At 33.1% G+C, this 15,779-nt stretch overlaps 1 protein-coding gene across 4 annotated transcripts; it reads left to right on the plus strand.

Annotated features, from left to right (window-relative positions):
* Positions 1-7,842: 7,842 nt before the first annotated feature.
* LOC133289736 (phosphoenolpyruvate carboxylase 2) lies at positions 7,843-14,412 on the plus strand. Of its 4 annotated transcripts, none has more exons than XM_061487736.1 (11): positions 7,843-7,892; positions 8,167-8,362; positions 9,013-9,407; positions 9,618-9,702; positions 10,214-10,436; positions 10,603-10,706; positions 10,800-10,887; positions 11,086-11,240; positions 11,805-12,803; positions 13,223-13,609; positions 13,886-14,411. In XM_061487736.1, exons 2-11 carry the CDS (start codon positions 8,195-8,197, stop codon positions 14,180-14,182), a joined length of 2,901 nt encoding a protein of 966 aa, XP_061343720.1. In that variant the 5' UTR covers positions 7,843-7,892; positions 8,167-8,194; the 3' UTR covers positions 14,183-14,411. The 4 variants fall into 4 exon arrangements, with proteins under 4 accessions (XP_061343720.1, XP_061343721.1, XP_061343722.1 ...); XM_061487737.1 differs by having other exon boundaries at positions 7,870-7,892; positions 8,162-8,362; XM_061487738.1 differs by lacking the exon at positions 7,843-7,892 and having other exon boundaries at positions 7,922-8,362; positions 9,013-9,463; positions 9,665-9,702; positions 13,886-14,412.
* Positions 14,413-15,779: the final 1,367 nt, after the last annotated feature.

A 15,779-nucleotide genomic window follows, 5' to 3' on the forward strand; every position in this document is an offset into this window, starting at 1 on the left:
CCCCGACAACGACGCCAAAAACTTGATGCTCACCAGCAAGTGTACCGATCGCACAAGTAATACAGTGATAAGGAAAGTATTGTCTCCACAGGGATTGGGATCAAATATCAAATAATTGTTCCTTTTAAGATGGGAAAAGTTCAAATTGGTGTGACAAATATTGTTGATTTGATTAAAAATAAGAAATAAAAGCAAGAACGTATTTTTGGAATTTTTGTGATGAATAATAAAAATAAAAATAAGGATTGATTTGTAAGAGTATGAGAAAGCATTGTAGCTAGAGTGCACTCACCAAATGATTCCTGCTTCTTACTTTGGATTGATTTACAATACTCAGATAAATTATTATCTAAAAATATTCAGTAGTTAACCCTCAATTCCTTGCAAGATTAACCCTTTAACCCCAATTGGAACCCCAATTCCTTGCAATGTTCCTCATGGCATTAAGCAATGAACCAAATAATTTAAGAATCTGCAATCAAATATACACTTATTCCTAGCATGCATATAAATTGTTATCCTACCTCCTTTCAAGATCAAAATCCCAATATTCCTATCTAGGGTTCTAACCCTCAAACTATCATCAACTATTAGATTGATCACTTCTAACAACGAAGACAGAAATTACGCACAGGGTAGAGATAAAAATAATTATATAAACGAATAATTATAAATCAATCTGTTGTAACAAAGGTTCACATAGGGTTCGTGACCCTAACTACAATAAAAAGTACCAAGCCAACAATGGTCAAGGCTGAAATATCAATATTCACCATGAACTGGAAAATGGAAAAGGGAATAAGAAGATGAACAAGATCTTCGCAAGACTCTCCCTCTGAGCACAACCGCCGTCTCTAAAGAATTAGCCTCTCAATTCTGTGTAAAGCATCCTATTTATAAGCCATCTTTCCTTCTTCCAAGTCTGTCCCCGTAAAAACACGGTACTATAAAATCGCAAACTGGCGCGGGTCCGCGCCACTGTGGCGCTGGACCGCGCCACTGTGGCGCTGGACCGCGCCACTGTGGCGCTGGACCGCGCCAGTTTTCTACCTGTGGTACTGTGTCATTTTTTCCAACTGGCGCGGGTCCACGCCACTGTGGCGCTGGTTCACGCCAAATCCCTGGTTATTGGCCCTGCATCGCGACGCTAACTTGCGCCAGTTTGGAGCTAACTTGCGCCGTTTCTCTAGAATTTTGGCCCAAGGACATAATGCAACATAGAACTTCCACCCGTGTGGAGTCGCGTCACCAAGCTTTTTACACTTTCGTAGTTTCCACCTCTTCTCCCTATATAAACATATCAAATAGGTGAGAAATGTCATTGAGATGGAAAAGTCAATATAATAAGCAAATACGTATAAAAAGTGCTCTTTTATGACTTAATTCTCATCATTTTCAGCTTGGAAAACTACATCTGCCAGAGGCACATCAAAAAACAACGTGAAAATTTCTTTAATAATCATTTCGTCGTGAGAGTTCCAAAACAATGAAGATTCTTGCAAGAAATAGTTGGTTAACTACCTATAACCAGGAGAAACAAATGACTACTTATAAAAATAGCACAATCCATCAAAATTCGATTTTGAATTTTTTAAAAACCGGTTTTGAACTTGATAACCGGTTTATGGTTCATAACCGGTTTTGATTTAAAACCGGTTTTGAATTAAAATCGGTTTTGAATTAAAACCGGTTTAAACTAGTTTTAATTCAAAACCGGTTATAAACCACAAACCGGTTTGAACAAATTAAAAACCGTTTTTTTTTTTAAAAATGGTTCAGTTTAAAATCCAAACCGTTAAAACTGGTTGGGTTTGGTTTTTGACAATAACCGAACCGAACCGAACCGCTCCATGCACACCCCTAAATGAAAGAAAAAACTATTGTAGATATTGACAAAATTACATGTTCGTTGACATTTGACAACTATTTTGTCTTTTATAGACACATTATTTTTAGGATTTAATGTCTCTCATATTATAGGAGACAAATTTTATCTCTTATATATACATATAAATATATGGGATTCATATTTTATTTTTGTCTCTGTTTCAATTTTTTTTAAGGTACAACAATAGTACCATTTACTCATTGGGATAACCAATCAAAAATAGAGAGAGAAGGTGAAAGTCGGATGAAAAAAAAAATTCCAAGTAACAAATTTTGTAAGGGAGTCGCACATGTGACCGTCGCACCAAAAGTTTGCTCCTTCTCTTCACATATCCCCGTGGGCCCTACATACTTTTATATATGTGTAGGAGATAATTTTATCTCCTACTAGATGAGTAGGGTCGACTAAACAGGCTCGGCTCGACTGGTCGACCAGCCATGCCCGTCGAACGGAGCAGGACGGGTTAAGTTTTACAACCCACTCTCAAAAGTGAGCGAGGTAGGTTGGACTCATTTTTTGGCGGGGAGGGCCCGACCGAGATTGGTCAGTGTAAAATAGGTTTAAATCGGCGAGGCGGTCCTAGTTTTTTAGCCCACTTTCAAAAACAGGGCGGGGCGGACTGACTCATTTTATGACGGATTGATGGTAGGTCGCGCGGGGGGGGGGGGGGGGGCATCTACTTTACCATCTCTATACATGAGAAACATTAAAACCATTATTTTGAGATTCCTGGAAAAGTGATAGTGGCAATTCTATTTATCCACATTTGCTATAAGGTTTCTGAAAAATTTCCTGAGAATTTGATTTTCTCGAAATTTTGTTTTGTGTACAATTTTATTTCAAAATGCCATCCAAGAATACCACCAATCCAAGGTGTTAAAAATTTTTTGCACTTTTTTGGGAACAAAATCCCGATAATATTTTGACATACCAACCAGTTTTTTGATAACATTTCCCAGAAAAATAATTTTTTCACTATATTCCTGAAAATTATAATTTTCGAACATAAAAAAATTTATCCGTTAGAAAAAGAAGTGAATACGAAATATCCAAACCCTTTATATTTGATACTTGCATGGAGCTCATATGAAATAGAAAATTTGATACCAATGGAAGCTAAATTAGCACTTAGGGATTGATGTAGTCCAATCTGTCGCACCCAGCAAATCACCTTCACCATTTCGTATCAACCAAATTAAATTTATTTTTTTAAGTTAATTTTTAACTCCTCTATTTATTTAGGGTTTGCTTTTTCTAGGTTAATGTAAATAATTTATTTACATTGAGCCCAAAACAACGTCATTTTGAGGAGAAAGTTAATGTATTTTTGTAATTATAATTTATTTCAGGATTATAATAATCTTTTTCATTATAATTTTTTAATTTTTCAACAAAAAACGACGTCGTTTTGAGAACAAATATAAATAACTTATCTATATTTACGGTAGAAATATTAAACCCATTTATTTATTATTTAGATAAGTACAACTCACATTCATGATTCATCTATTTCTTTTCTTAACAAGTTTTTTTTTTGGGTGGAAATTTTCTTAACAAGTTAAATAAGAGCACAAACAGTACAATAACGTTATTTGATTAAATCATTAAAGCATACAAAAATCTTGCAACCATTAGCTTTTATTCCTCGAATTTTAGAACTTTCTTGCTTACTCGCTCTCCCCAATTTTGATCTTCTAATTTTTGTGTGTCCTATATTTTTGCTCTTAACCATTTTCACCAGCGTTGCAGTAATGAAACTCCCATTTTTGCGCCTTCACTCAATGGGTATGACAATGGAATCTCAAATTCCTATACCTATCAATATTAGTTACCCATCCCAAATTTAATAGTTGCATAAATTTCCAATGATAAGCTTTACATGAAATATGATAAATATAATATTGCTTTATATGTAGCACATATAAATCGAACATTATTGATGTTTAACTTGTTCTATACATAACAACATCATGATTTGGATTGTTTTTGTTGAATATGTGTCACTTGATGGCTACTTTGACTTGGAGATTACAAAAGAAATAAAGCAAAAAAATGTGCTTATTACTTCCTCCGTTTCAAAATAAAATAAGTATCTACCTCTTATACTTTAACCATCATTTCTTTATTTTTCTTGGCAAAAATATATTTTGGAGTTTGAATATGCTAAATATTTAAAAAAGGTGATTATTAAATAAATATACCTTGAGACAAGCTATGCACGTACCTTTAACTTCGTGTTAATTACAGTGTGGAGTATACCAATACAAATTGAAATTGCACATCTCAGCCTAAAATTTAAGATTCTATTTTTTAGAAAATAATATAAATCATTAAAAAATTCTCACTCAATAATTTAAGTTTTTGGGTTGGATTAATTTTTTTATATTATATTAGAGTTTCAGTGACCACGAGATCATGGGTTTGATCTTCACTCCATCCACGTTCTAGTGTAATTAAATAAATTAAGTTTAAGATAAATCAAAAATTAAATTTATGCAATATCCACGATTCAAGTTCAAAGGACTTTTGCATGAGATGATGTGTTATAGAATAATATAAAATATTAAAAAAATCCTTATCCAAAATTTAAGCTTTTAAGTTTAATTACTTCTTTATATCTATTTCCTTTAACAAATTTCCCGATTTTAGAAAACTATGAAAAAGTTTTACTGGTTTTATTTTTGCCGAAAAATACTTTGAAAAATTATCTTCTATTTATTTATTTTTTGCGTAGTGAAAACGTATGGACCTCAATGGCAATGATATATGACCAGAGACAGCGCAATCAAGGGCAAAGGAAATCCACAAATTGGGAAAAGTTGAGAAGAGCACCAAATATTGTCAATCTTTCTTTCCTCAAAAGAAAGAAAGAAAAAGGCCATTTAGTCCTAAAATTAAAGGTAATTTATTCCCAAAAAGAAGAAGAAGATAGTATTATTCCGATTTACGAGTGCCATAAAAAGCAATAATATTCCAATTTTTTTTTTTGGTAAAAAAAATTCCAATATATACTTCTTCTTCTTCCAATTGGAATAATATTCCAATTTGGCTTCTGCTTGAGGTTGCAGCTTTCAACTTTTTCTTTTTCTTCTTTTATGCTTCATATATTTTTTATTTTATTTTTCTTTTTAGTTAGTGTTCCAGCCTTTATTTATGTAATTATTTCTTTTTCGGTACAATCCAGCGTTTACTATGTAAGACGTGCCCGTGAAGTAATTTGAAATATTGCACTTGATCACTGACCTTCTGACACAGACTGAGTATGTGTAGACAAAAATTTTAGAAAGAAAAAAAAAGTTCCAGCCACATGGCAATTAACAACAAATATATATACTGTAAATATTAACAACAAAAATTAGAATAGATACTTATACATTGACATTTACTCTTTTATTTTTTAAAAGTCTACCATGACAATGTAAAAGCTTTAAATTTGATATAATTTTGAACTACTCTTATTGCAAAACATATTTATTTGAAAATAAGAAAATTTTATGAAAAATATTGAATATAAAAATGAAGAATCTTTTTTATATTATCACAATGAAAATTATTATTAAATAAATAATTTTAATTTATTTTTCATGTAAATAATCTTTCAAATTATGCACTGTCATTGAAGGAATTTATTTATCCCAGTAACTACTTTGAAAATTTTAGAGATGTGTCGACATATTATTTAATAATAATATTTCACTATTATAAAATTTAAATAATTTTTTGTTTTTGGAAATATTTCTATCGGTTGATTACTTCGCAACTAATCCGATTCGGGGCGGGTCCAGGATTAAGGCTTTAAACCTCTCCCAAAGGTGGTACTGGGAAGATTCGAACACATGCTCTCATCCCCACATGCTTAGCTTCCATGCGCCAACTGAACTATCACCATTTGGTAAAATTTAAATAATTAAATCATAGTAATAATTATTTAAAAGATTAAATATTTTATTAGCTTTACACTTATCGTTTCATAGGAGAAGTGACGAGATTCTCATAAAAAAACAAAAATTCGGGCCACATTTTTAAAAAAAGAAAAAAAGTGAGGCACAACGTTCGAGCTTTCATTGGCAGATGAAGTGATTTTTCCATATTTTATATAGGTAAATTATAAATTAATCAGAATTTAAAATCTTAAAACCATATAAATCTCAAGATAAAAAATAAAAATAAAGATAAAGATGATAATAATAATTCCCTAAAACAAAAATTGATTACAATTAAATGTTTATTATTCAATAAACTCAAATTTAAAACAGGTCCAAATCTTATTCTTCAAAACAAGTTAAATTTTTTTAAGTTAACTGTTTCTTTGAATAAACACCGAAATTTGAATCTACAACTTTTCTGATCCAATTGCTTAGTGTCTGTTTGGATCCTCTTTTTTTTAAGCTACAAGCTACTTATAAGCATAAGCTAGGTCAAACAGGTTTTGGGAAAAGCTCTTATAACGAAAATCTCTTTTTTTTATAATGAAGAAAAAAGCTGAAAATTAAAAGCTCCTAGGAGGAGCTTTTTTTTAAGCTCTTATCTGTTTTTCTTGAATTGTGTGCTTTTTTTAAAAATAAAGAGTGATAAAGATAGAAAGAGATAATTTTCTTGAAATATGTGCTTTTAAGTAATTTTTAAGCTAAAACTTTTATGTAATTTCCAAACAGCTTTTAACTTATTTTTTTAAGCTCTTTTTTTTAGCTTTAGCTTATAAGTAGCTTCTAGCTTAAAAATAAGAGGATCCAAACAGGTCAAATTAATGCATGACACAAGTCAAATTTATTTGTTGGGGCTGCCTAGTTGAGGCAACTACACTAATGCATGACACAAGTCAAATTAAGAGCCCCTTTCTATAGACTTTTGAAAAAAGATTTTTTAAAAGGTAAAATTATTTTACGTTTAAATGTATAATTTGAAAATTGCTTTTGTATAAATTTTTTTTTTGAATGTTAAAAAAAAGCACTTTTTGTATATAAATTTCAAACAAAAAATTAACGGGGAGAGCATGATTGTATTCACTTTTTATATACAAAATTACAAAATCTACATGCATGGACATGCATTTAGATACAATGCTGTATTCACTTTCTTGTTTGTTGTGTCTATTTTCTTGTTTTTGTGATTGTGGCTTAAAAAAAAAAGGAAGAAGAAGAAAAAAACAAGGACCAAACACCAAGCATAGAATTGTACCTTTTACCAAGAAAAAGAAAAAAGAAGAACTAAAAATAGCAATTGTAGGATGAAGAGAAATGAAAGAAAACGATACCTTGAAGGAGAAAACATAAGAATGAAAATAAAAAAAGAAGAAGATATTTGATTGTAAAGTGATAAGTTGTTATAGCTAACCAAAAAAAAAAAAAATAGCATGCTAGTAGGATAGAAAGAGATAATGGGTTAATAGGATAAGGTTATATTTATATTTTAAAAATTTATATTATATTTTAAATTCTGTTTTTTCCAAAAGCAATCAACTATTGATTAAAAAAATAAGTACCATTTTAACTTTTATTTTATTTTTTAAAAAATTATTATCCAAATATCTAAAAAATTTTAAAATGATTTTTTTTAAAAGCAACTTTTTTAGAAATAAAAACTTATCCAAACGCGCTTTAAGTATAGTTTATAGTTAATTGAAAATATTATAGTTAAAACTAGCAAATTATTAATTTAACTTACATATGTTGTAAGATTATTCGAGTTACTCAGTTGAGTTTGACTCATTTTGACGCTTACACTGATACAAAATAATTTTTATAATATTTTATTGAGACACAAGGAAATGAGGAATTTATAATTTTTTTTTAAAGATGAATTTAAATTTTAATCATCAAATAAAGATAAACGGTATTATAAAAACTTAAAATAATATCATATATATATATTTTTTAATGCAAAAAATCAACATAGGAAACGTTCCTCACCCTATAAATTGATGGGGAGACAAAAGTTTTTCTTGCTTCACATGACTTGTTTCTCTCTTTGTTTCTTTGTGTCTCCATTCTCTCCGTGATCGAAGGTACTGGTTATGGTTGTAGTTAAGGTTGTTCACTTTTATTTGTACTTTCCCGTGCAGATATCATAAGGACCCTATTAGCTTGGAACCAACAAGAACTTCCATCTCGGTTCTCACGGGATTTTCCTCTCTCTCTCTCTCTCTTATATGATTTTTACTTTCTTAGCCTCATAATATCTTAACTTTTCGTCCAGTGAGAAAGAGAGGTCACTGTAATACAAGTGTCATAAACTTTGTGGTTCATCTTGCATGAATTGACTTGACTGGTTCAGTGCAGAGAGTGAAAAAGCACATATACTGAGAAGATGGCTACTCGCAACATTGAGAAGATGGCTTCAATTGATGCTCAGTTGAGGCTACTGGCACCAAGGAAGGTTTCTGATGATGACAAGCTTGTCGAGTATGATGCTTTATTGCTGGATCGCTTCCTCGACATTCTTCAGGATTTGCATGGCGAAGACGTCAGACAAACGGTATTGTTAAATCTTTTGCTACTTTACTCTTGTGCTTATGAAAAAGATGAGTTTTTTTAGCCCAACATTAACACATTTCTTAAACCCCATTTCAGTTTTTATGAAAAGGAACTCTTTTGGTCTTAGAATATGGATGTTTGTAATTGTTGGCATGTGCCCACTGGAGTGGATATTACAAATTTACAATTTCATAAAATTAGTTGATAATATAATTTTCAAATTGCTCATTTTAAATTGTTATTTCATATGTGGAATAGAGGCCGAGTCTTTGAATAAGTTTCTCGTGACTAGAAGGTTATGATTGTGACAAGAAGGTTATGGATTCTAGTCTGAAAAATAGTCTCTTTTGCAAAAATAAGGTTGTGTACAATCTGAACACTTAGAAGTCGGGGAGACTTGTCCACATGGGTTGCCCTTATTTCATATGAGGAATGGGCCTTGAATGTGTGTTCTGTGTCTCTTCTCATTTTGATCCTTTGTGGGCTAAAAGTTCTAATTTTAGGAAATACATACTCATGCTTTTGTGAATGAGATCTTTTTCACTTGCATATGCTTCGTTTCTTTTTCTTTTTCATTTTCATTCTTTTTATTTTTCCCTGCTACTTATCTGAACTTATGTCTAAGAGGTTCAATAATTTGATACTTGCTAGGTTCAAGATTGTTATGAGCTGTCAGCTGAGTATGAAGGGAAGCACAATCCTGATAAGCTGGAGGAACTTGGGAATATGCTGACTGGTCTTGATGCTGGGGATTCTATTGTCATTGCCAAATCATTTGCTCACATGCTTAATTTGGCCAACCTAGCAGAGGAAGTTCAAATTGCTTACCGAAGAAGGATCAAGTTATTAAAGAAGGGCGATTTTGCTGATGAGAACTCTGCCATTACCGAGTCTGACATCGAAGAGACTTTCAAGAGGCTTGTGAATCAACTGAAGAAGACCCCCCTGGAAGTCTTTGATGCTTTGAAGAACCAAACTGTAGATTTGGTCCTAACCGCTCACCCTACTCAGTCTGTTCGCAGATCTTTGCTGCAAAAGCATGGAAGGTTTGTCCATTACATTAATCAATATTCAGTTGTCTTAACTCAGAGTAATTATGGTAGTTCATTCATTGTTGCATTTATCATTTAGGTGCACCTGAAGTTATAAATCAGTGACCTATAATACAGGATATTCTATATACTATTTCTGGCATTGTGGCAATTTGTGCACTAAGGCTTAATCTTTCTATTGGTGATCATTATTTTCTTTTACAGGATAAGGAATTGTTTAACACAGTTGTATGCTAAAGACATAACACCAGATGATAAGCAGGAACTTGATGAGGCTTTACAGAGAGAGGTGCAGTCTTGATTCCATATACAATATATACATGATGCCATTAGTCACAGGCTTCACATCCAGATGATTCTCTGAGTTGATTGATGCTTTACCCATAGTTTTTAGTGATTTATAAACATCATGATGTAAGATGATATTTTCCTGTAAACGTTCACTGGTATCATGGAGTTTAGACACAATGACCGAATGATTTATTTGATAATTGCTAATAATCTGAATTATATGTGTTCTATGCCTTGGCATATAGTTGGCACTGAAGATATTTTGTGATAACATGCTCTGTTGTCTTGAAAGTATGGGTGGGTAAAGTTTATATTTTAACGTTAGATGCTGTTTTTGTCATCAGTTATCTGTTAAATTCTAATTGTATTGATTTGGCTGTTCCATTTGACTTTCCCTTCCCTTTTTTTCGATCATGTGAATAACTTTTGTGGTTATGAATGTGGTTAGGTTTATATATGGGAATTTTATGGCAAAGCTACATCCCTAATGATGTTTTTCTCTTGTGCAGATTCAAGCTGCATTTCGGACAGATGAAATTCGAAGGACTCCTCCTACACCCCAAGATGAGATGAGGGCAGGAATGAGCTACTTTCATGAGACGATTTGGAAAGGTGTACCAAAGTTTTTGCGCAGGGTTGACACAGCTCTGAAGAACATTGGAGTAGATGAACGTGTCCCATATAATGCCCCTGTTATTCAATTCTCTTCTTGGATGGGAGGAGATCGTGATGGTATCTTTCTTATCCCTCAGATCCTTGATGCTTCATATTTTTCTTTATTCATTTCACTGTCTACTTTTGGCTCTCATCTTCAGTATTGAGTGTTGCCTTGGATACATGGCTTGTAATATACTTATTGCTTGGGTATTACTTACAATATCTCCAATGTGCATCGTAGGTAATCCCAGGGTAACCCCCGAAGTTACAAGGGATGTGTGTTTGCTAGCTAGAATGATGGCTGCTAATTTGTACTTCTCTCAAATAGAGGATCTCATGTTTGAGGTATCAAATATGCTGGTCACTTTCTTGATTATTTAATTTTATTAATCATTAAGGGCATGGGTCTTAACTTCTTTGTTTTGCCTGCTTTTGCAGTTGTCTATGTGGCGCTGCAATGATGAGCTCCGCTTACGTGCTCATGAACTCCATAGGTCCTCAAAGAGAGATGCAAAACATTATATTGGTATGTATTATTTGTTTTCTGAATTGAACACTTTTGAAATCTTTATTGGAATCTAATCTAATCAATCTAGAATACTGAACAAAATCTCAGATGAGCACTGCTGAATTTTTCATACCTGTTGATTCGTTCAGAGTTGAGTTTATAAGTAAACTCCAATTGGTCTTGAATGTCCTTGTAATAAATTCTTTATTGTTGCAGAGTTTTGGAAGCAGATTCCTCCAAATGAGCCATATCGCGTCATTCTTGGTGATGTGAGGGACAAACTGTATAATACACGTGAACGTGCACGCCATTTATTAGCCAATGGGACCTCTGATATCCCTGAAGAGACAACCTTCACAAATGTTGAGCAGGTATTATCCTCACAATAGCCCAATAAACTGTCAAAAGATAAGGGTAAATGGGTAATGGAACCTTTACACCTAAAAGGCAATTGACTTGCAGTGAGTCAGTGATATGTTGAGTTGCTTTCTTATTTTTAGTATGCTCTAATTTTTTGGACACTTTTGAAACCAAGATCATATTCTTGACGTTTACCCATGGGAATCTAGGAGCAGTAAAACTCGTAGCAATATATAGACTTCATTCCTTAATGATTACATTACTAGCAGTGGTGGATTTTCTCATCGGTAAAGACTTTGCTTATTGATTATGAGAATTTTAACTTATATATTAGGTTAAGTTGTCTGAATATGGTTTTGGTTTTTTCTCGAGCTAATAAATGGGCTTTTTTCAACAAAAATATGAAATGAGGATGGTTACAAATGCTTAGAGAATTGCATATTGCTAATCATTATGGTAATTAGTATGTTCAAGTTGGCAATAGTTTTTTCAACCACATATAATTAATTTCTCTTGCAAATTTTAATGGGATATATATATATGTAAACTCTATAACCTCCAATTTCTTCTTGTAGTTCCTAGAGCCTCTTGAACTCTGTTATAGGTCACTCTGTGCATGTGGCGACCGACCAATAGCAGATGGAAGCCTTCTTGATTTCTTGCGGCAAGTTTCTACATTTGGACTTTCACTTGTAAGACTTGACATCCGTCAAGAGTCAGATAGGCATACTGATGTTATGGATGCAATTACAAAATACTTGGAGATTGGATCTTACCGAGAATGGTCTGAGGAACGCAGGCAAGAATGGCTCTTGTCTGAGCTCAGTGGAAAGCGCCCTCTCTTTGGCCCGGATCTTCCTAAAACAGAAGAAATTACTGATGTTTTGGAAACCTTCCATGTCATTTCAGAACTTCCATCTGACAACTTTGGTGCCTATATCATCTCAATGGCAACAGCCCCATCTGATGTGCTTGCTGTTGAGCTTTTGCAACGCGAATGTCATGTGAAGCAACCTTTAAGGGTTGTTCCACTGTTTGAAAAGCTTGCTGATCTTGAGACTGCTCCTGCGGCAGTAGCTCGGCTTTTCTCGATAGATTGGTACAGAAACCGCATCAATGGGAAGCAAGAAGTTATGATAGGATACTCAGACTCAGGAAAAGACGCTGGTCGTCTCTCTGCAGCTTGGGCATTGTACAAGGCTCAAGAAGAACTCATTAAGGTTGCAAAGGAGTTTGGTGTGAAGCTGACAATGTTCCATGGCAGAGGAGGGACTGTTGGAAGAGGAGGAGGTCCCACTCATCTTGCTATATTATCTCAGCCACCAGATACTATTCATGGCTCACTTCGGGTAACAGTTCAGGGTGAAGTTATTGAACAGTCATTTGGAGAGGAGCACTTGTGCTTTAGAACACTTCAGCGTTTCACTGCTGCTACACTTGAGCATGGAATGCATCCTCCTGTGTCACCAAAACCAGAATGGCGTGCCCTCTTGGATGAGATGGCTGTCATTGCAACAAAGGAGTACCGCTCCATTGTTTTCCAAGAACCTCGTTTTGTTGAATACTTCCGATGTGTAAGTATTACTTGCATTCGATCTTCAATTATTAACCTTTATATAGAAGATAACCATGAAAAGATCTAGCTGTTTAAGTGGTATGTTTTCAAAAGTGATAGTTTGGTTAACATGAGTATTCAAAATTTGATCAATAATGTTCATGAGAATATACTTCTTCAACTTTCTTGATATATGCTCTTAACTTTCTTGATATATGCTCTTTGTTCTCCATATATTAATATGCTCCTTGAATTATTATCATCTGTTTTGTTCCTCAATTCTATGAATATTTTTTTGCTTGTACTCTAATAATTTGATGATTAAGTAAAAATTATCTTTTTTCTCCATTTGGAGTCATGAACCTAATGAAAAAACTTATAACATTGCAATTTCTTTCCTTTTTGTTCTCTTTTATTGATTAATATTATGAACTACAGGCAACTCCTGAGTTGGAGTATGGTCGAATGAACATTGGCAGCCGTCCATCAAAAAGAAAGCCAAGTGGAGGAATTGAATCACTCCGTGCTATTCCTTGGATTTTTGCTTGGACACAAACAAGGTTTCATTTACCAGTATGGCTTGGCTTTGGGGCAGCATTTAAGCATGCAATTGAGAAAGATTCAAAGAACCTCCAAATGCTTCAGGATATGTACAATCAATGGCCTTTCTTCAGGGTCAGCATCGACTTGATCGAGATGGTGTTCGCCAAGGGTGACCCCGGGATTGCCACCTTATATGACAAACTCCTAGTGTCAGAAGAGCTGTGGCCATTTGGAGAGCGTTTAAGAACAAAATACGAAGAAACCAAAAGCTTTCTCCTCCAGGTAATCTATTATTGCTTAGTTCATTTTTTTTTTCCTGCTATAGATGATGTTTCAATATTTTAATCAGCATTTGCATATTTTCATATCATCATGATGACTCTATGTAGAAAACTCAAAACAAGCTGTTCTACATTTCAATATTAACAGTATGCCATGGCTTTTTGCTTCCAACTTTTCCCTCCATATATTCATGCTTCATGTTATTCTTTTCTCTAGTGCAGGCAAAAGTGTGAAAATGAAAATGAAAATTGTTATAATAAACCTTTTTGTTTGTAGGTTGCTGGGCACAGGGATATCCTTGAAGGAGACCCTTACTTAAAGCAAAGACTTCGTCTTCGTGATTCGTATATCACAACCCTCAATGTGTTGCAAGCCTACACATTGAAGAGAATTCGTGATCCTGATTACCATGTGAAGTTGAGGCCACACTTGTCAAAGGACTACATGGAATCAAGCAAGCCAGCAGCAGAACTTGTCAAACTTAACCCAAAAAGCGAGTATGCTCCTGGTCTTGAGGACACCCTTATTTTGACAATGAAGGGTATTGCTGCTGGCATGCAAAACACTGGTTAAGATGCCATGGCAGTGTTTGTTTTCCTATATTATATGGTATATGTTATGGCGTCAGATATATAAACATTTATAACCTATAATGTGTGTCTACTAGAGATTTGGACCTGCATCAAATAACTATCTATTATTATGCACCAAGGTTTTGGTTAAGGTGTCTATAGATCCCCAATGCTACCAACGATGGCCGAGCGAAATGTGAACTAATTACGTACAACGATTAAGGTATTTTTTCTTTGGGATTTGCATTTGTCATTTAACATACACAACAAATTTTTTTACATACACAACATTTTGTGGGGCCCACACTTTTTGAAGAAGAAAGAAAAAAAGAAAATTACGATACGCAAAACGTATCTGTATAATTTTACGCAATCATTTTTCTTACAACATAACTTTTATAAAATCCTTTTTCTTTTGTCAAAAGTTATTATTATATTTTTTTGTAGAAAAAAAAATATTTCTATTATAAAGTTTGTTTGAATGTCTACTTTAAAAAAAAATATAAGTCATAAAAATAGTTAAAACTTAATTTTTTTTTTAAAACTAAAAATTTTAGATTCTAAAAAAATCGAAATCAAAAGTTAAATATTTTCTTTAAAAATTTAAATAGTTTTAATTTTTATAAAATGTACTTATGAAAGAAGCAATATATAAAGGGCAATGCTTTTCTCATGCTACATGAGATAATATTATCTCATGTAGAGACATAATTGGGTGGGTCCCACGGTTAAAAGAAAAGAAAAAAGAAAAAAAAATTACTGGCTCAGATTGCGATGTATATGTAACATGAGATAAATTTTTTTATGTAACTTGAGAAAAACATTTCTCATATATAAATAGTTTTTTTTTTTACAAGCTCATTTAAATGGCCATAAGTATAGTTTAAGTTGATAGATTAATGGCTAAATTCGATAATTTAGGCAGGTAAGCTGGCTCTCAGTTTTTTTGACTTAAGGTGGCACAAGAAAACTGAGAAGCGCTTTTATGAGATATCGTTTCAACAAGATATCGTTTCACGAGAAATTTGATAATTTAGGCTGGTAAGCTGGCTCTCAGTTTAAACTTCACCTTATCTCATATAAAAGTTTTTTTTTTTTTTTTTTTTAATTTGTTTTTGTGTTGTCAAAATTCTATCAATAGGTGTCGAAGTCAGTGGTTTGCCTGGACTAGGTTGTTTGGTTGGAAGGAGTATTTGAGTATTCAGAAAGCCTTTTACTTGATACGGAGATAGCTGAAGTTCGATCTCACACTTGATGCGGAGATTAGGAATTCAAATATGATAGAATCTTACTATGCTTGAAAATAGATAGGTGAGGATCATATTTCAAGTAAGTAGAAGTGGGTATGATAAACGTACGTCTGAGACTTAAGAAGCATTTAAGCTAATTCCTAGAAGAACAATTTGTGTTCTAGAAATTAAAAGGAATAACGAACATGCTATTTAACACAATATCAGAATTCAAAAGAATTCACATGATGAATAAATCTATAAAAAATGCAAAATAATTCCTAGCCCAATCAAATTGTTTTTTTAAGATGATTAATTTGTTCCATTATTGGTGCTTAAAATTGTTGGACAATTGCTTCTAATAGTAAA

Source organism: Gastrolobium bilobum, unplaced genomic scaffold (assembly GCF_033153095.1).
Source record: "Gastrolobium bilobum isolate Gb01-03AN ecotype WA unplaced genomic scaffold, APGP_CSIRO_Gbil_v1 utg5127, whole genome shotgun sequence".
Classification (NCBI taxonomy): domain Eukaryota; kingdom Viridiplantae; phylum Streptophyta; class Magnoliopsida; order Fabales; family Fabaceae; genus Gastrolobium; species Gastrolobium bilobum.